The sequence below is a fragment of the Pelodiscus sinensis genome, chromosome 23, assembly GCF_049634645.1.
Source record: "Pelodiscus sinensis isolate JC-2024 chromosome 23, ASM4963464v1, whole genome shotgun sequence".
Lineage (NCBI taxonomy): Eukaryota > Metazoa > Chordata > Testudines > Trionychidae > Pelodiscus > Pelodiscus sinensis.
This window is the reverse complement of record NC_134733.1, coordinates 23769101-23789736: the sequence shown is the minus strand read 5'-3', so window position 1 is coordinate 23789736 and position 20636 is coordinate 23769101. Positions and strand designations below refer to the sequence as shown.

Below are 20636 nucleotides of genomic sequence, written 5' to 3'. Positions count from 1 at the left end.
TATACACTGGGAAAGGGCTGGCGAGAAGGCGGGGGGGGCAGGGTTCAAGTGCCAAATGTGTTTGGGCAGGGAAATAGAACTGATTTACCACCAGCGGGCCGGGGGTGAGCGAGCATGGCCGTGCGAGGGGTCACGGCAGCAAATAACAGGGAGAAACAGAATCTGTGTTTGAGTATCGAACTCGTGTCCCACGGCTTGAGAGCTTTGGAGCGCCCGACGCAGCCAATAGGAAAGCGCCATTTTATTTATGTGAAGGCATTAAACAAATATGAGACAGAAACGCGCAAATTGCCTTGTTTGGTGTCAGTCAGAGAGATTGCAGAGCGTGGAGCAGCAGGGTCTGTTAGAAAAGCAGTTAGCGCTGTCTGTCTCTGGCGTGGCGTATGTCAGTGGTTAGAGCTGCTGTTTATTTACCACGGCCTTCAGGTTTGCAATGGAGCCTTCGTTGCGACCTAATTCTTTGTCTGTTTCATGCTATCATCCACCAGTCTGGTACTTGGGCGACACCTGCGGTCGCCCCAGGTGGTTGCGAGGAAATCCATAGACACTCATCACAAGCCACGGGCTGAATAAATATCCCTTTCCCTGCCTGGGCCCAAACATCCCCGCTCCCCAAAGGGTGCAGCACTGACCTGCAGGACATGCCATTTATGGATATACTGCACAAGCCCAGCTGTTTCCAAAGTGCATGTCACCTGTGTTGTGTTATTTTCCATTTCATTTCTGGATGCGCTTTTGTAGCTCCTGCAGGAATTCTTGCGCCTCTGTGCAATGCGGAATTTTGCAGAAATTAACATGGTGTGTGCAGAATTGGCTCCCCCCCAAAGGACTGCAGTATTGTTAGCCACCACTAGGGGTCACTGGACTGGGCAGAACCCTGGTGCTGGGGGGGGGGGGGGGGGAGAGGAGAGGGAGCTATTGGGTTCCTGGAGGAGAGGATGGTGCACAGGAAACTGCATGCAAGACTGTGCTGGGCCCAGGGGAGTGGAGGGGTATGTGTGTCTGGGGCAGAGGAGTTCTGGGGGAGGGGATATTGGCGGGGGTGGGGGGAGGGCAGGCGCACTCTCTGGGGGAGGAAAGGTTGTATCTATCTAGCCCCCGTCTAGGCTCTATAGTTTCAACCACTGTCCCTGGTTCTGAAGTTAGATTTACCCTCCGGAAAATGTCAGGATCAGCTCTGGAGCCCTTTGTAAACACTCAGTTTTACACTAGCTTAGTCTGCAGAAGAGGAGAGGGAGGGGGGATTTGAGAGCAACCTTCAACTCCCTGAAGGAAGGTTCCAAAGAGGATGGGGAGGCCCGTCTCAGTGGTAGCAGGTGGCAGAACGAGGAGCAACAGTCTCAAGTTGCAGTGGGGGAGGTCTAGGTTGGATATTAGGAAAAACTATTTCCCTGGGAGGGTGGGGAAGCACTGGGCTGGGTTCCCTAGGGAGGGGGTGGAATCTCCATCCCTAGAGGTGTTTAAGTCCCGGCTTGACCAAGCCCTGTCTGGGTTGATTGAGTTGGGGTTGGTCCTGCCTTGGGCAGGGGCTGGACTTGATGACTCCTGAGGTCTTTGCCAGCCCTGGGATTCTCTGACTAGCTCTCTGCTAGCCAGCTGGTCTGGAGATGGATGTAAGTGATCAGTTACCTGCCAACACTGTGTGATCATGCAGTTTCCTAGCTGAGTTGCTCTAGTACTCTGGGGTAATTGGCATCCGGTCCTGGGGACTCTACACTTGCTTGCACATGCAGTGCCGCTCCCCTGCCAGCCACGACCGGTTCCATCTTTCCGAGATGTCTGGCCCTGTCTCGTTGCTTGTCGTCATTCCACCAAGTGTCCGGGATCCCTCTTGCGCCAGTATCTTCATGCAACACCAGGCCCTCCAGTTCACCCATCTCAGTATTGACACTTCTAGCATTTGCCCGCAGGCACATTCAAAATGTGTCTGTACTCAGTGCCTCCTTTGAGAGGTAAACAAATGGGGACTCGTGTTCATTTGGCGGTTTGTCTTCAGTTCCTACCTGTTTCATCAACTTCTGTCCTCTCCGCCCGACTGAGCTATTGAATAAACCCTGCCCTATGGGAAGTGTCTGTCTGACCCCGTGCGCTGCTTCAGATTGTCCACTGCCCCTTAGCCCTGCATTTAAAACATCCTGCTCATGCCTGAAGACTGGTTCCCCTTTGGCTTAGCTAGAGTCCATCCTTCCTGTATAGTCTCCTCTCCCCAGAGCGCCCAAGAAACCTAAATCCCTCCTTCCAACCAGGGCCGGACTGAGGCATGGGCGAGCCGGACAGCTGCCCAGGGCGCCAACCAATGGGAGGCACCTGATGGTAGCTGTAAGGGGCACGCAGCGTCCCTTAAAGCTGCCATCTGACACCGTGCGCCCAGCTCCCGCAGCGCCGGCCCGCCTGCATCCCCGCGGCGCCGGCCCGCCTGCATCCCCGCGGCGCCGGCCCGCCTGCATCCCCGCGGCGCCGGCCCGCCTGCATCCCCGCGGCGCCGGCCCGCCTGTATCCCCGCGGCGCCGGCCCGCCTGCATCCCCGCGGCGCCGGCCCGCCTGCATCCCCGCGGCGCCGGCCGGCATCGCCCTTCCCCCCACGGCCGTGGGGCCCTACACAGCCCGGCGCGTGCGGCACGCCCCGGGCTCTGTGCCAGTGGCCGGAGCCAGGCTGCGCATGCGCCGTGCTCCCTGGAGGTGGGCCCTGGGCTGCACGCCAGCGGCTGTAGCTGGGCTGTGCATGCGCCGTGCACCCCGGGAGCAGGCCTGCGCACCCTAGGGGGGTGGGCCCACTCCCCATGGGTGGGCCTGGCCTGCGCCGTGCGCCCATGCCCGGGGTGCCAGAATACCTCGGGCCGGCCCTGCTTCCAACACCGTCATCTCATTCGCACGCGGAGATCCTGCCGCCCTGCCTGCCTGCCTGGATCCCTGGGGGGAACGGGACGTGTTTCAGAGAGCGCTGTCACAGTGGCTCTGCACTGGAACTTCTTGTCCGGCAGCCTCAAGGTGGCCTCCGGGGCCTCCCTGCCACCTTTCCCGGCGCCGCAGGGACCTAGCTGTCCCATGGCCACTGGTGCCTGCCCAGAGCTCATGGAACTCGGTCCAGATGTCCCGAGAGGGCCGCAGCTTTCCCAGACCACAGGCAGTTTGTCCTCCGGTCTCCTGGTCATCTCAGACGTAACTGCTTATTTCTAATAAATGGATCCCCTGCTCCACTCCGTCCCTTCCTGCCAATGGGTTTCTGCTTCTCCGCAGAGGATCCTTAGTGTGAGAGTATCCCACTTCCCTTCGCCTGCCACAAGCCTTTCATCTTCCTCCACAGCCCAGAGCCTGTTGGGCTGGGGCGAGGCCGCTCCACCGAGGTGACCTATGAGCAGAGGCTGAGGGATTTGGGCTTGTTTAGTCTGCAAAGGAGAAGAGTGAGGGGGGATTTGATAGCAGCCTGCAACTTCCTGAAGGGGGGTTCCACAGAGGATGGGGAGGCCCGTGTCAGTGGTAGCAGGTGGCAGAACGAGGAGCAATGGTCTCAAGTTGCGGTGGGGGAGGTCTAGGTTGGATATTAGGAAAAACTCTTTCCCTAGGCGGGTGGGAAGCGCTGGGCTGGGTTCCCTAGGGAGGGGGTGGAATCTCCATCCCTAGACGTGTCCAAGTCCTGGCTTGACCAAGCCCTGGCTGGGCTGATTGAGTTGGGTTGGTCCTGCCTTGGGCAGGGGGCTGGACCCGGTGCCTCCGGAGGTCTCTGCCCGCCCTGGGGTTCCAGGGTTCTATGAACTGTCCTGGACAGTCTGTGGCCTTTAGCTCCTCCAGTCCAGCCCCTCCGGTCTCAAGAGCCCGTGCGCCGTTCCTGAGGGTCACAAGCTGCTTGCATCGAAAGCACGCACACGTCACCCCCATAGGGGCTGTGACCGCACCGTGCAATAAGCCCTACAGCCCCTCGCTGCTGCAGGCCGCCTGTCTGCATCATCATACAGCCCGTGTGCCACGCCCCGGGCTAGGGCCTTAACCGCAGCCCTGTCCTTTCCCTGCAAGAATGGAAAACAAAGGTGTTCCTGCTTGTCTCCTGCAGTCAGACCCTTCTGTGGCATGGTGGTGGGGGGGGGGGCTGTCTGCTCTGTGACCCGGGTCCCCCTGCGCTGGGAGGGGAGATTCTCACTGACTCTCCCAAACGTGGATTAACCCAGACACCCAGGCTCAGCCTCCCAGGGAGAGACAAAGGGAGGGGGCGGAGACCAGCACCTGGCTGGGAACAGGGCCTGGGGGGGGGCAGTTGCCATCAGGGATGCAGGAGGAGAACAGACTAGGGAGGGGGCTAGATTTGGAGGGGCCCGGTCTCCCCCCATCTCAAGGGGGGGGGTTGAGGCCTCCTAGCCCTGGTTACCGTGACCAGATTCCATCTGTGCTGTGCTGTACCCTGGGGAAGCAATAGACTCCCTCTATTCTACTGGCTGGCGGAGTCTGTTCGTGGCACTGTGGTGGTGCAGAAGTCGAGGAGACCTCAACGTGCCGTCACCGTGGTGCCAGGAGTGGGATGCACTGCACCCCGTGGAGGGAGCTTCCAGGGAATTGTGGGGCGCTGCAGCACTAGACCAGTGAGTCTGCACCGTGGGGACCAGCAGGGAAATGGCCTACGCCCGACTCCTGAAGGCAGACCTTGTGAGGCTGTGCAGAGAGAGGGGCCCGCCTGTGGGAAAAGCGACCAAGGCCCAGCTGATTGCCCAGCTGGAAGAGAATGACCAGTCCAGGGGCCTGGATCCTGTCCCAGTGAGGAGCAGCCAGACCCCCCTCCCCGGGAGTGTATCAGCCTCCCAGAGGGGGCGGAGGACTGGAGCCCGCCAGAGAGACCGGATACCCTCCTAGGGAAGCCCTGCCAGCCGCAGTTTGTCCAGGGCAGGGGCCAGCCCAGCCGATCTGCAGCAGCTGGAGATCCAGCTGTGGATGAAGGAATTAGAAGTACAGGTCGAGAGAGGAGCGCCAGGACCATAGAGAGGCAGCGACAGCATGAGCTGGCCGTGGCAGAGCGGGGACCCAGCTGCGCCAAGTGCGGATGGGCCCCAGAGTCCCGGAGCGGCCACACGCGTGGAAAAGCTCGTGGTGGCCCAACTGAAGGACGTGGGCGACATAGACGGGTTCCTCAGCTCCTTTGAGAGGGCCTGTGGACTGCAACGGGTCCCCCCAGCTGACTGGCTGCAGGAGCTCATCCCCGCACTGAGCCAGGAAGCGGCCGGAGTGCTCAGTCAGCTGGAGGACCTACAGCCAGGGGATTACAACCGAGTCAAGGAGGCCCTGCTGCACAAGTTCGGGCTGACCCCCGAGATGTACAGGAAGAAGTTCTGGGGGATGCAGAAAGGGCCACGGGAGACCTATGTGGACCTGGCCTCCCACCTGGCGCAATACTGCCGCAAGTGGGTGTCTGGAGTCGGAGCCCAGACCGCAGAGGAGCTGCTCAGGCTGGTCATGATGGAGCAGTTCTATGAAGCGTGCCCACCCAAACTGAGGCTGTGGCTCAAGGACCGGAGACCAGAGAACCCCCAGGAGGCCGGGAGACTGGCGGATGAGTTCATGGAGAGCCGGTTCGGGTGTGAACGGGAGTCCCGGAGAGAAAGGGAATCGCACAGAGACCGGATCTTGGCTGAACGACGGAAAGAGTCACCTACGGGTGAGCCGAGGAGACAAGGACCAGCCGTCTGCGCCCCAGAGAACCAGCCAGGGCCCGGGCAGAGCCGGCCCAAAAAGGCTCGCAGGTCCTAACTTGCAATTGCTGCGGGCAAAACGGCCACAAGAGGGCTCAGGGCACCAGAACCAGGACAGGAGCCAGGACCTGGGATGTTCCAGGGTTAACTGGCCGGGGATGGGGGAAGGGCAGGCCGCCCTAGAGGCAGGGGCCAGCAGGCAAACCCCAGCTCAGAGTGGGGGGAAGGATGCTCAGTGCACCTCCCCTGGGAGGTCCGACCCTTGGGAGGCGGATTTCTCCGTGTACCGGGTGGGGGCAGGGTGGCCCCTGCGGAGCGAGTGCCTCGTGCCCCTGCAGGTGGGTGGCAGGGAGGTGATGGGTTACTGGGACACGAGGGCGGAGGTGACGCTGACCCGGCCTGAGGTAATAGCCCCAGACCACATGGTACCTAACACTCCACTGACCCTTAGGGGCATAGACAAGACCCTGTTTAAGGTGCCTGTAGCCCGGGTGCATCTGAAATGGGGGGCCAAGGAAGTGGGGGTGCACCAGCACTTGCCCACGGAGGTGCTGATGGGGGGGACCTAGAGGAGTGGCCAGACGGACCTCACAGGGCCCTGGTCACCACCCGTAGCCAGAACCAACGAGGGTCTGGCAACTTTGATCCAGGGAAGGATTCCCTGCAGGGGGCTCAGGGTCCCATCCCAGCAGACACAGGGTCCAGCCAGGCTGGGACTCCGGACCTAGGCAAGGGCGGGGAACAGGGCCCAATCCCCACCCCAGTGGCTGAATTCCAGGCTGCGGTGCAGGCAGACCCCTTCTTGCAGATGCTGAGAGACCGGGCTGGCCTTGGCATGGCTCAGTCCATGTGGGAGGTGCCCAGGAGAGATTCCTGTGGGAGTGGGGATTCCTGTACCGGGAATGGTGTCCCACCGGGAAGGTGGGGATATGGGGGCTCCAGCAGCAGCTGGTGGTTCCCCAAACGTATCACCCCAGGCTGCTGTGTCTGGCCCATGATGTCCCATTTATGGGGCACTGGGGTATCCGGAGCACCCAGCTGAGGCTGCTCCAACACTTCTACTGGCCGGGGATATCTGCGGCCGTGCAGCAGTCCTGCCGGTCCTGCGACTCCTGCCAGAGGGTAGGGAAGGCCCAAGATGGGAGGAAAGCTGCGTTAAGGTCCCTGCCCCATATAGAGGAGCGGCTCTGGAAGGCAGCGATAGAGGTAGTGGGGCCTGTTGGCCAGGCGACCCGGACGGGCAACAACTACATCCTGGTAGCCTTGGATATGGCTGCCACCGGCTCCGAGGCCGTAGCTCTCAAGGCAGACATGGTGGCAGACGCGCTGCTGGCCATCTTCAGCAGGGTGGGGTTCCCCAAGGAGGTCCTCACAGACCAGGGATCCCACTTCATGTCGGCCCTGCTCTGGTGCTTGTGGGATACGCATGGGGCCTGGCTCACCTGGACCCCGCGTATGGCGCCCGGTTCAGCGGGCTAGTGAGGAGGTGCCAGGGGACCCTGAAGCAGATGCTGGAGGCCTTTATGCTCCGGCACCCACAGGACTGGGACAAGTACCTGCCCCACCTGCTGCCTGCACCTGGGGAGGCACCCCAAGGGTCTGCCAGGCTCTCCCGAACCGAGCCAGGGTGCAGAGGGGGAAAGGAGCCCCGGGGCTTGCCGAGAGAGTTATGGGAGGGGAAGACCTGCCCGGATGGAGCGTTGGGGGTGAAGACCTCCTGGATTTCCAGGAAAGGCTCGCTGAGCTCATGGCCCTGGCTAGAGAGACCCCGGCCAGAGCTCAAGGGCAGTGGACGGGCTGGTATGGCCACCGAAGACAGGCCCGTGCTGGTCCCCCCGGAGCTGTGCAGCAACCGGACGGGGGAGCTGGCTCCTGCAGGGTATCGCCGCAGCCGGCCCAAGCCAAGGGGAGCGCCAATGTCCCCGCGGTGGATTTCCCGGGAAGGGGACCCAAACATCCCTAGGTCACAGTTCACTCTCGGAGGGGGGACGGCTGTGCCGTAGTGGGGGGCTGTCTGCTCTGTGACCCGGGTCCCCCTGCGCTGGGATGGGAGATTCTCACTGACTCACCCAAACGTGGATTAACCCAGACACCCAGGTGTGACGTAGTGGGGGTACCTGGCTGGTCTCTATGCTGCTGGCTCTGGCGTAACCCCCACTGGCTGCCGTGGGTACCACGACCCAGCAAAACAGGATGAGTCACTATGCAAACCAGTAGGGCCAGACACCCCCCATGGAGAGGAACAAAGGAAGGGGGAATGCTGCCCTGGCTGGGGGGCAGGGCTGGAAGAGAGTTAGTTAGTTGCTGTCTGAGAGCATGGAAGAGACAGCCTAGGGAAGGGGCTGGAGTTTAGGGGCCCAGTCTCCCCCCATCTCAAGGGGGCCTGAGGCATCCTAGCCCAGCTCTGTGACCAGATTCCATCTGTGCTGTGCTGTATCCTGGAGAGGCAATAAACAACCTCCATTACACCAGCTGGTGCAGTCTGTTTGTGCCATTTCGGGGTGCAGGAGACGGGGGACCCCCAATGCGCCGTCACACCAGGCTCAGCCCCCCAGGGAGAGACAGAGGGAGGAAGGTGGAGACCAGCACCTGGCTGGGGGCAGGGCCTGGGGGGGAGGCAGTTGCGGTCAGGAAGCAGGAGGAGAACAGACTAAGGAGGGGGCTAGATTTGAAGGGGCCCGGTCTCTCCCCATCTCAAGGGGGGGAGGGTTGAGGCCTCCTAGCCCTTCTCACAGCCCCCAGGTCAGGCGGGGGGGGGGGGGGTTGGCATTGCTTGGTGTCTCCTAGCGCCGTGCTGCCATCCACCTGCCCTGTGGCCGGAGCCTTCGCCAATGTCACATTCACGAATGGGAATGCTGGAATCTGGAGACCGAGCAGAGTCTGTGCAGCGAAGCTGAGGCTGAGCGCCCCGGCCCTGCCTTCACTCTCCCTTCCTCTTTCAGGGGAGTAATGAGGAGTCTGAAAACGAGAAATCGGAGAGCGAAGGGAGCGACTATTCGCCCGACAAAAAGAAGAGGAAGAAGCTCAGAGGAAAGAAGGAGAAAAAAGCCAAGCAGAAGAAGAAAGAGGAAGAGGAGGAGGATAACGAGGAAGGGGGTTTAAAGGTATCTGATTAGCCTGTCCAGGAAGGACCTTGGGCCCCTGTCACTCTCCCCGTATGCGAGGTGGGCTGGGGCAGCAGAGCTCGTGTGGGAAAAGGCCAAGGGGGCTGTTTTGCACCAGGCCTCTGTCCTGAACTTCCTCAGCAGGGCTTTCATTTCGGTCTCTGCCCTTCTCCTTACCCGGGTCACTGATCCTGCAGGGAGCGGAGCGCGCTCATGCCCGCCGGCTCACCCTGGGCCTGGCGCTCCGCAGAGCTGTGTGGAGGAGGAGGAATTTCTGTTTACTGAAGGATTTGGGGACTTGGAAATGTGGCTTCGTTCCGCGCTGGAGCAACAACTGACACGTTGGCGTTCTCCAGAGGGCAATTTGGGTTTTTTTTTGTTGGTTTGGGTTGATTGAAACATTTTGTTTCAGTTGTGACTTTTCAAAGTGCTGCATTACGCTGTGTTCCAGTCCCGACGGGGACAACGCGCGCCGGACAGTGGCTTGACAACCCACCCCGGACGTGTCTTGTTCAGACAGTGCGGCAGTGGGCACTGCAATATTGCCAGAACTTCCCGTGTTTTCCCAAAACAAAATGCCAGTGAAATGGACCCGATTTTGTGAAGCATTTCGGTGACACAGTGTATCTGCTGGGAAATGATTCCAGCCACGGCTCTTCCGCCAGCTCCAGCCCTCTTGATTATTTTGGCATTGAGCTGCTCTTTGGAGGTCTGTGTTGCACCCTTGCCAGTAGGGCTGTGAATGGGTAACCAGTTCCCCAGTAAGCACCATCCTTCCTGGTCCCGGGAGCAGCGCCATTGACAGTTGTGCCCAAGGATGTATTTGGTTCTGCGACAAAGCAGACCCGCGTCCAAGGAGCCAGAGAGTCGCCGCTTGTGTCAAAACGACCTTTGCTTTCCACAAAATCCGTTTCCACTGGGTTCACCCCTCCCCCCGGGGGTGGAAAAGCAGCAGCCCCCAATGAGTCAGGAGTCGCCTGTGTGGACCGGGGCCTGGGGCTGTCCGTCCCTACTACTAGCCAATGGGTTTTGTTGCACCGTTTACACAGTGTGGTGACACTCCCGCCGTGGAGACGTCCCAGTGTGACGGGGAGAGGCAGGGGAAGCAGCCGGGAAGGGGCCCTGTTGTTTTCCAGCTAGGCAGCGTGTTTGGTCACAGAGCTCTTTGGCCCGCTCTGCCTCTAACCTCTGGAAAGAGATCCCCGGGTTGCTGCCGTCTCGGGAGCAGATGCCGGCGGAGTTGGAGCAGATGTGGCCGTGCACTCCCCATCCCGAGCCCCTCGCTCGTTTGCACTAACGACTCCCCTCTGCAACCCCACAGGAGCCCAAGAGCTCAGCACAGCTGATGGAGGAATGGGGCCTGGATGAAGTGGATTATATTTTCTCCAAAGAAGATTACCACACGCTGACCAATTACAAGGCTTTCAGTCAGTTCCTCAGGTAAGAGGCCGAGAGGGGGAGCGTCGTGCCTGTGGGTGGGGATCCGGGTGGTGCTTTGTATTTGGTTACGCCCAGTGTTCCCCTAATCTGCCCCATCCCCTGGCGGGGCTTTTTCCAGCCACCGAGGCATGTGAGAGCGTGCGCCCCCAGCAGGAACACGCGCCTCTCCGGGGGCGCTCTGCTAACGGGGGCGGCGTTTGAGTTTCTCCTGAGCAGCCGCACAAGCCCCCGGCTTCCAGGGAACGCTGGTGGCTGCATGCTGGAGCTGATCAAGCCAGCGCGTTTGAATGCTAGCTCCTCATCCAATGACAGCAGCTGCATCCGCTCTGCTGACGTCCCGGCTGACGACAAAAGCAGCTCGTCAGGGTGTGCGGGAGCTGGGCTGCAGCCTCGGCCGTGACTCCAGATGTATCGCAAGAGGGTTCTGCTTTCGCCTGGGCTCGTTACTGTTTGCTTGGAGGGGGAGGCCAGACGCAGCAGGGAAATGATGCAGTGCCATGCCCGGGTGAGGTCCGGGTAATAGCCAATTCCCCTGGCCTCTTTGCCAGTTTAAGTTTGATGCTCTGCTGCCTCATCTGTGCCTTAGCGCATCACCACTTGTGTCCTTTAGGGCCCCGCTTTCCAGGGGGTTTCGTTACCGGACTGGTTGCAAAGGGCACGAACGTCTTCACCCAACATACATTTGCCCAAGAGCTTTGGGCAGAAATGTATTGTGAAAATGGTGACTTTTTCTTTTTCCCCCCTGGCTGTTCTCTCAGTTGGTTGAAAACCAGAGTGACGGGTTCTCTGGGTGCGAGCACCCCCTCTCAGCCGAGCAGGGGGGTTCAGCGGACCCACCGTCAGATTTTAGTCTAGAGTTGTGGGGTCCTATGCCCCTACGGCGGGGTTTATGGGTGCGACCACCCCCTGTCGGGTGAACAGGGGGGTTCAGCGGACCCACCGTCAGGTCTCTGTCAGGGTTACGGGGTCCTGTCCCCTTGGGGATAGCCCCTCTCAGGGGCGGTGTTTACTCGCATGGAGCTCCGGGGCCGGCCGACTCTGGCGTTCATGGGTGTATAATTGAGGGCGAGGTAGCGGAGGGGAAAGGCGGAGGGGGACCCGGGCCGGCCCTCTCCACCGGGTCTCAGCCCGGGGCCCTGAGTGCAGGGTTTAACACTCCCCCTGCATGGCAGATGGGGTTTGATCCCACAACGCTTCTACCCCGGGCTGCGTCCTCTCCCCCTCCCTGGTTGTTGGGCCGGTTGGTAAGACCTGGGGGCTTGCCCTCTAGCAGTCCTCTGCCGGAGGGGTCCAGCCCCCCTGGGGACCGACTGGCCCCTCCCACTTCTCCAGCGCGGGGGACTCGCCGCCCTCTTGGAAGCCGGCTGGTGGCTCCTGCTCCCTGAGCTGCCCCGACGTGTCTCTCCTGGCCACCTTTCAAGCGGCTCGGGAATGGCCCCGACATCAGGAGGCCCCGCATCCCCAGCGTGCCTCTGCCCAACGTCATGCCGGGAGCCCTGCCCAGAGGGCTTCCCGGGGTCCGCTGGCTGTGTCGGCATGGCTCAGCCCCTCCTCTGCCGCACTCAGCTCTGGCCCCAGTGAGCTGGGTGTTGGGGCCGCCAGGACCCGCTATGGCACCGTCCCACCCCCCCTTGCCTCACCGGGTCCGTCACAACTAGCAACAGGTTTTTTTGGGGAATAAAAAAGTCACGAATATTTGAAATCCCGCCCCCTCTCTTCCCGTGCGAGGGCTGGTTTGATTTGTCAGCGCGATCCGTTGGTGTCAGGCATTGGCCGTTAACGCATGGTATGCTTTTCCCTGCTGTGTGATGAGTTAAAACAGTCGGACAGCAGTGGAGCCCTAGTGAGTAACGGGTGTTTCCTCCTCTGCCCTGTAGGCCACTCATCGCCAAGAAGAATCCCAAAATCCCCATGTCCAAGATGATGACAGTGCTGGGCGCCAAATGGCGGGAATTCAGCGCCAACAACCCGTTCAAGGGCAGTTCGGCTGCTGCAGCAGCGGCTGCAGTAGCGGCAGCTGTGGAAACAGTCACCATCACACCCCAGCTTTCCGTCAGCCCTCAGCCATCTGCGCCGCCCATGACCGTCAGGAAAGCGAAAACGAAGGAGGGCAAAGGTAATGGGACAGGCAGGGATGAATGGATAACCAGACAGCTTGGGTAGAGCATGCAATGATAAATTATGCTGTTACTTGTAATATAGTATTTAGCCACTCAATGTGTCTGTGTGTGACATAGCTAGTTCCAGACAAGGGTGGGGCCTGGTAAGCAAGAGAAACAAAGTTGGAAATTGAGCTGTGGAGAAGTCGGTCTGTCTGCAGTTTGTATTTGTTTTCTACAATAAATGCCACAAATGAGCTGTGTTTCCGTATATAACGATGGCTTATGCTAGCAGGACGATGGAAGGTTATTTATCAAGCCAGTTGTATTCTGTTTTAAATGAAGCAGTAATCATACTATTTCTTAATGTGTTACCTGTGTCACAAAGGATCTCAAGGAGCTTTATGAATATTTTTGCGAGTAAAACCTCACAGCCTCCTGGAAAATGGAGTAAATGTACAGGTCAGTGAGGTCAGGACTGAGGGATGTTGGGAGGCTCAAATGGAAGAAACATCTGCTGGGAGAAACTCAGCTGGAACAGCAGGACAGTAGCAGGGTAGAGGGGTTCTGTGCATTCGCTCTGCACCGTTCTGCAGACCAGCTGGTGCGTTCTGTCTGGCTGTACCAGGGTGTTCAAGCACAGGTGAGGTTACAATAGGGAAGATTACAAAAACTGCGTCCAAGGTGTTTGATTTCCCAGCCGCCCGGGGCCTTCCAGGCCCATGCGCGAGCACAGGGCTAACCTTGTTAACGTGCAGCAGCAGCTCCTAGGGAATTAGTCGCATTTTTAGGGAACTGAGTTCACCGCTGTCCCCATTTTCCAGGCCTCCCTCAGCATTTGGCCAGGACTTTCCGAGTCGCTGGAAGGAACGATGGGGAAGAGGGGTGTCTTGCTTTCCGTGAAGTTTCTGTTCCCTTCCAATGATGCAGCCTGATGCCTCGAGAGCATTGATGGGAGCAACCCGCCCCATTTGGCTGATCTTGTGTCTCCTGGGGCACTTCCAGGAAGTTAGTTACTGGCACCTTATCTCTGCAGGTGGGGGCTGCAGTCCCTTTCCTGGCCTCTGGGGGGCAGGCTGCTCACTTCCCCCAGTGCAAAGCGGTCACACGGGAACCCTGGGCTTAGCAGTGAAGCGGTTGCTTAGGGCTCTGGCCGCTGAGTCCGCAAGAGGGACCAGCGTGCGGGGAGACGCTCCCTCGGGGAAGGAGCCGTGCTGCGCCCATTGCATTTAGGGCAGGCCAGTGAGAAAGCTGTGTGCGGCCTCGCATTCAGACAGGAAGGAAAGTGGAAACATGCGGCGCCTGGTGCTTTCCCATCACTGACCGTGGGATGTCAGCAGCGGGGAAGGTCCCTTGCGGTGTCTGGCAGGTGCTGCCCTGTTGCAAGCCAGGTCCCTGCCGGCTCTTTCACTAGCCCCCAGCCGGCTTGTGCTGCAGCTCAGCCAGCTCTTGCCGGAGCTACGCATGGGGGTGCCCCTGCACCGTCACCTCCGGTCAGCACCAAAGCAGGGGCCTTTGCCCCTTAACCACCGGAGTCACTCTGTTGATGGCTGGCAGTGCAAGGCACGTGTCTGTGTGTGGACGCAGTGCGGGGGCGTGGGAACCGCAGTGCGCTAAGCTAGGATGCTAGGCAGGCAGTGCAGACATGCCGACGGGGAGGGAACAGGCAAATTCTGAGCAGCAGGGCTTGGGGAGAGCATGGAAATGAAGGTTTCTGTCATTCGAACGTTAAGAAAATCTGTTTCCTTTGCTTAGGTCCAGGAGTGCGGAAGAAAATCAAGGGCTCCAAAGACGGGAAGAAAAAAGGGAAGGGGAAAAAGCAGGTGGGGCTGAAATTCCGCTTTGGAGGCATTGCCAGCAAGAGGAAAAAAGGCTCCTCAGTAAGCACGCTCTGTCTCTAGGGGCTGAATGTTGGCGCCGGCGGGCGGGCAGCCCTGGGGATGGGATTCCTGTTGTCCCCTTGATATTTGGGTATTGGCCGGGCAGGCTCCCCCCCTCCCCGCCCCATGTTCCTTGTCCTACCCGAAGCCCATGCGTGGATTGGAGAAGGGCGTTCAGTTCTCTGGCTTGTTTCCTTGGGCCTCCCGTGGCCCGGAAGGGAGACAACGAGCGGCAGCTGCACCGATGGATGTTGGAGGCGGATACTTGTTTCTCAGAGCTGGGCTGTGGCCAGCAAGCCAGCCACTCCGGTGCAGAGAGGCCAGTGCCCAGTCTGCGCAGCCCCGAGGGCTCAAGCGGAATTGACGTGGCGCATTGGCCCCTTGGGAACGCCAGGCTTCCTGGGGGAGCTGGGGAGAAGCTCTCAGCCCCTCTGCACTTGGACCTGGGGGAGGAAATCTTCAAATCTCCTCTGCGCGTCTTTGTTAGAAACCAGGCCTTGCTCGGTGGGCGTCTCCATTGGACGAGACCTGCACTCAGGCGCACGTGCCTGGAGATGGCCTGGTTGGGAACTGCTTCCATTAAATTCCTAGAAGCAGTTGTAACACTTGGCGGTGGAGAGGTCAGGGGTCACATCGTCTCAGATTTTATTTGCAAACCCACGTAGGGCCTGCCCTCCCACGGAGCGTCTGTCGGAGAGAATTACCAAATGGCTTAATGAGCTCACCAGAGCTAGCCCGGGAGTTTTCCCACAGTGTCCGGAGCAGAAGACTATAGAAATAAAATCAGGGCCAAAAACTTGAGCAAAGCTTTTGATATGGCCAGCAAGTTAAGGGAGCATGGGTTGGATAAATGGACTGTAAGGTGGATAGAAAGCTGGCGAGACTGCCGGGCCCAGCGGGTAGTGATCAATGGCTCGATGTCAGGTTGGCGGTCGGATTCTAGCGGAGTGCCCCAAGGTTCGGTTCTAGGACCGGTTTTGTTCAATATCTTTATTAATGACCTGGATGAGGGGATGGATTGCACCCTCAGCAAGTTTGCGGATGACACTAAGGTGAGGGGAGAGATAGATATGCTTAAGGGCAGGGATAGGGTCCAGAGTAACCTAGACCTATTAGAGAACTGGGCCAAAAGCAATCTAATGTGGTTCAGCAAGACAAGTGTAGAGTCCTGCACTTGGGACAAAAGAATCCCAAGTTTTGTTACAGGCTGGGGACCGACTGGCTAAGTAGCAGTTTGGCAGAAAAGGACCTGGGGTTACAGTGGATGAGAAGCTGGAGATGAATCAGCAGTGTGCACTGGTAGCCAAGAGGGCAAATGGACTATTAGGGTGCATTAGGAGGAGCATTGCCAGCAGATCTAGAGAAGTGATTCTTCCCCTTTATTTGGATCTGGTGAGGCCACATCTTCAGTATTCCATCCAATGCTGGGGCCCCCACTATAGAAAGGATGTGGACGCATTGGAGAGGGTCCAGCGGAGGGCAACGAAAATGATTCAGGGGTTGGAGCACATGACCTATGAGGAGAGGCTGAGGGATTTGGGCTTGTTTAGTCTGCAAGAGAAGAGTGAGGGGGGATTTGATAGCAGCCTTCAACTTCCTGAAGGGGGTTCCAAAGAGGATGGAGAGAGGCCGTTCTCAGTAGTGACGGGTGGCAGAAGAAGGAGCAATGGTCTCAAGTTGCAGTGGGGGAGGCCTAGGTTGGAGATTAGGACAAACTATTTCCCTAGGAGGGTGGGGAAGCACTGGGCTTGGTTCCCTAGGGAGGGGGTGGAGTCTCCATCCCTGGAGGTTTTGAAGTCCCGGCTTGACAAAGCCCTGGTTGGGCTGATTTAGTTGGGGTTGGTCCTGCTTTGGGCAGGGGGCTGGATTTGATGACTCCTGAGGTCTCTTCCAGCCCTGGGATTCTATGAGTCTATGAAAAACCCTGCAGTGCGACTTGCATGCTGTGCCCTTGGCCGTGTATGAATACCAAATGCACGCAGAGTGTTTTAAAGAATACATCTTGGAGATAACTGTTGAATGAGGACAGGGCTTCCATAGGTCTTTATAATATTGATCAGCATCCCATCAATTCAGCCTTATTGGAATTCAGTAACCCTCTGGATCTCTGGCATATAAAACCAGCAGCTTGTAAATTACTTTTGTGCAGCCCAGATCAAAATGAAAAGTGCAATTTGAACTAGCCTGCTGCTGTGGCTCTCAGTCATAAGCGTGTGATTATGGGGCAGAGTTTTAGAAGTGGACCCTGGATTTCTGCCTTCCCATTTCCAAGTGATGCTAAAAGCTCCGAGCTGCTCCCATGGTTCATTAAAAGACTAAGGAGTGAGGGTGAGCGTGGCGAGTGTGTGAGTGAGTGTGTGAGGCTATGTCTATACTGAAGGCTTCTTGTGGAAGAAGCTTTCTGGAAGAGATCTTCCGAAAAAACTTCTTCCGAAAGAGAGGGTCTACACAGCAAAAGCGCATCGAAAAAGTGATCTACTCTTTCCACAGATAGCGTCCACACTGAAGGGACACTATCTCGCATGTAAACTGTGATTGCTATGGGCGGAGTGTCCACAAGGGCACCGGGGCTCTTTCGAAAGAAGAGGAAAGAGGAAAAAACTCCCTCTTCCCCGTCCACACACAACTTGTTCCGAAAGAGCTCTTTTGCAAAAAGGCTTCTTCCTCGTAGAAAGAAGCTTACCAATGTTGGAAAACCCCTCTGTTCTTTCAATTTTCTTTCGAAAGAATGCGATTGCAGTGTGGACAAAATTGAAGTTTTTTTTCCAAAAAATGGCCATTTTTCTGAAAAAAAACTCGGTAGTGTAGACATATGAGTGTGTGTGTGAGAGTGTGTGTGTGTGTGCAAATCAAAGCTTTGGGGCGATGGGTTACGGGTCCAGAATGAGGATTTGGACATGTCGATTTCAGGCATGATTGTCGGTGTGAGTTTTAGCTCATTTACTGTTGGAAAACCCCAGGGAGGTAGCGAGGGGTGAAGTTTGCTGTGCGCATGCCAGGGTTAGGGCAGAGGCCCCCTCAGGAACTAGTCCTGGAGCCGGAGAGCAGCCCCCGAGGGAAGGAGAGGACCAGACAACACCGGGCAGGGCAGGACCGGTGCTCTCGGAGCAGAGGACGTGGTAGCTTTGTCCCCCAGCCCTGCTCCCCTTTTACCGCACACACCTGCCTGGCTAGTGCTTTTCCTGGCAGGGGCTATTCTGGAATTCGGTGCCCTTGCTGTGTCCGAGATGCACCGGTCCTGCTGGTCCTCTGATACGGCAGCCTGTGGAGCTGGTGGCTCTTTCCCTGTCTGGCCCGGGGTTGTGGGCCCTGCACGTCTCCAGCCAGACGACACTAGTCTAGTTGCCTGATGCCGTGCCGCTGGCCCCAGTGAGACTGCTGGCGTTAGGAAGGGGGGCGGGGAGTAGCTCTGGGGGCTGAGGTTGAGATCAGACCATTGGGCCTGCTGGCTTAGTGCTCAGCCCCTGCTCAGGGGACACTGGGCCGTCCCAGAATGGCCATGCCTGGCTAGGTGTGGGTGTGGGACGGTGTCAGACGCAGCCAGGGGAGTGTAGCCTCCGGCTCTCATCAGGTCAGCGGAGGAGTCAGATTGGTACCGGGCTGACGTGGCTTTAAATCTGCACTGGGTGTCTCCCAGTGACTAGGGATCTTGCCCTGCCTGCTGGAAGTGTCAGCGATCCGGCCTGGCAGCCACTCTGCAGAGCTGAAGGGGAGAGAATATTTTCTGCGGACTCCAGATACAATCCGGCCCCGTTTGGCTTGGTTGGGAGTCTGGGAAATGGGGGTAAAACCTCACGTTCCTTTCACACCCCCCCATGACTCTGCCCAATGGCACTGGGAGCCAAATATGCCTGCTGTGGCTAGACCAAACAGCAGTGACCCTGCAAGCTCTCCCGCTTGCCCTGGATGGGCCTCAGCCCCGGGGCACTCGCTGGGCGGGCTGGGTTCTCTCCCGCGGCACCCGGGCCTCTGTCACAAGGGGCGAGAAGCGGCTGCGTTGCCTGTCTGGTTTGGTTTCCCTTGCAGAGTGAAGAGGAGGAGCGGGAGGAGTCGGACTTCGACAGCGCCAGCATCAACAGCTCCTCGGTGCGCTCCGAATGCTCGGCGGGCCTGGGGAAGAGAGGGACGCGGCGGAGAAAGAAAAAGAGGAGTAGGCCATTTCTTTGTACTCTGCTCCCGTAGTGTGTGGATTCCCTGCTTTGCCGCGTGCTTGTCTGGGCCCCTGGCAGCACCCCGCATGCGTGTGGGGGTGAGGGCACCTTCCTTCACCCCCAGCGTGAAAGGCCACGGCTGGCTTCTTCCCGCAAGGGGGGTGCGCCGCTCCTGGCTGTTCAGCGCTGCCCCGCACAGCTTGCTTTGGAGCACGAGCCTTGCAGGCCAGCCTGGAATTGTTCCCCTTCCATGGGATGGGCCACTAGGAAACGTAGCCCAACAGTGGCCAGACACATAGGCCGGGGCGGGGGAGCTGACATGGATGTCACAGGGAAGCATGAAGAGAAGAAAGAGTTTATGGCAGGGGTGGCCAACCAGTTAGGGTATGTCTACACTAGCTCGTTAATTTGAGCTAGGTAGGCAAATCAGGCAACCGCAGTTGCAAATGAAGCCCAGGATTTAAATATCCCGGGCTTTATTTGCATGTTCCTGTCCAAGCGCCATTTTTAAATCCCCCTTATTCCAAACTAGCTGCCTGCAGCTGCACGCAGCAGTTTAAAGTTAATCCGAACTAAATCCTTAGTTCAGATTAACTGTTATACCTCATTGCAGGAGGAGTAATACTTAATCTGAACTAAGGACTTAGTTCGGATTAACTTTAAACTGCCACGTGTAGCCGTGGGCAGTTAGTTTGGACTAAGGGGGATTTAAAAATGGTGGCCAGACGGGAACATGCAAATAAAGCCCGGGATATTTAAATCCTGGGCTCCATTTGCAACTCTGGTTGCCTGATTTGCCTACCTAGCTCGAATTAATGAGCTAGTGTAGACATACCCTTAGAGAGTAAGAGCCAAAATAGCTGTGGATAGAGTGCAAAGAGCCATATATTTATTTTTATATATCTATATATCTACCTATATAGATAGAGATAGTACTGTACACAAAATGTAGTGATTAAAAATGGCATTACGGGACGTTTCGGACAAAAACCAATAGAAAAGTCTCTAGTCACTTAAAAAATTCACAGCCAGTCCATAGATCTTCAGAGAACTTGACAAGGAACAAACATCAAATTAAAAAAACCCTTTGAAAATACAGTAATATTCTCACGCTAAACAGAAGTATCCCCACCAGGTATTTGAAATGTGGCACGACTGCCCTATGATGTCCTGTGAGGTTTTTTAAATTGAACTGAACTGAGAAGTAAATTAGCACAATGTGAAGTGCCTGTTTCCCTCCAGCGTGTTGATCTCTGGAACGGTTTCCTCATTTTTACTTCTGAAGATGATGGCTTTCCTCTAGTTCTAAACATTCAGGTCTGTCCCAGACTGCAAGTACGAGCGGTGCAAAGACAATAAGGGAGAGACTCAGATCTCAGAATAATGGCTTCAGTGTGGCAAACAATAGCCTTTGAATTTTCTTTCAAGAAACACAGTGTAAACCAGGGACACGCTGATTCTTCCCCCCCTGGAATTTAAATATGACGTCTGTGTTGGCTGCCTGGTTCTGCACCCATGAAGACTTTGAGTTTAAGGAGCTTCAGCCTCGCCCTGTTCTAACTGAATGCCCCGCCCCTCCCCCAGAGCCAGGCACTCTGAGCCCCCCCGCTGTAATCCAATGCACCTGCCCCTCCCCCAGAGCCAGCCCCCCCCCCAGCTCTCCCCGCTCTAACCCAATGCTCTCCCCCTCCTGCAGAGCCAGGCACCCTTCCCCCCAACCCAATGCCCGAGTCTCGCTGGAGCCGCCACCGCAGCCGCGCGCTTCTCCCTCCAGCCGCTGGGGCGCGTGCGCAGAGCGGCCGTGAGCAGCCCAGGCGCACGGCTCTGAACTAGCAAGAGCGGCGTTGCTTTGAGCAAAGAGCCGCGGCTTGGCCACCCCTGGCTCAGGGGTTTGTGCCTGTGTCCTATGCTGGAATCCTTCGCAAGGCACATGCTTCATTCAGCCTCCTGGCAGTGCTGGGGATCAGCAATGCAGTCATGCCGCAGGAAACGGCGCGCCACAGGCTGTGGGATCGGGCAGGTGGATCATCTTGGGGATTCCGTTGGGTTCTTGAGCTGCACTTTCTCTGCTCCACGGCTACTGAGAGGATCCAGAAAGGTCCCTTTGGACTGCCCGGCTGGGGAAGTGTTCTCTCGGCTCTCCACATCTCTCTCCACCTCTGAAGGACTCCGGGACCCAAGTGTACTGCTTGTAAGTCCCAGCCCTGTGGACTTACAGGAACTGTGGCAGCTTCGCTGTGCCCCAGCCGCTGTTTGCTCAGCATGGCCCCCTGCAGCGGTGGCCCCGGCG

At 57.9% G+C, this 20636-nt stretch overlaps 1 protein-coding gene across 9 annotated transcripts in view; it reads left to right on the top strand.

The window, feature by feature from the left end:
• CHD5 (chromodomain helicase DNA binding protein 5) overlaps positions 1 to 20636 on the top strand; it is a 93024-nt gene that overhangs the window by 25625 nt on the left and 46763 nt on the right. For 6 of the 9 annotated variants that reach the window (XM_075906320.1, XM_075906319.1, XM_075906314.1 and 3 more), the window contains exons 3-7: positions 8615 to 8776; positions 10098 to 10216; positions 12094 to 12332; positions 14071 to 14195; positions 18222 to 18345. In XM_075906320.1, the coding sequence (XP_075762435.1) occupies positions 8615 to 8776; positions 10098 to 10216; positions 12094 to 12332; positions 14071 to 14195; positions 18222 to 18345 (769 nt within the window). Of the gene's footprint in view, positions 1 to 8614; positions 8777 to 9200; positions 9486 to 10097; positions 10217 to 12093; positions 12333 to 14070; positions 14196 to 17055; positions 17980 to 18221; positions 18346 to 20636 lie in introns of those variants that run through there. The other 3 variants (XM_075906316.1, XM_075906315.1, XM_075906318.1) reach the window with 3 other exon arrangements.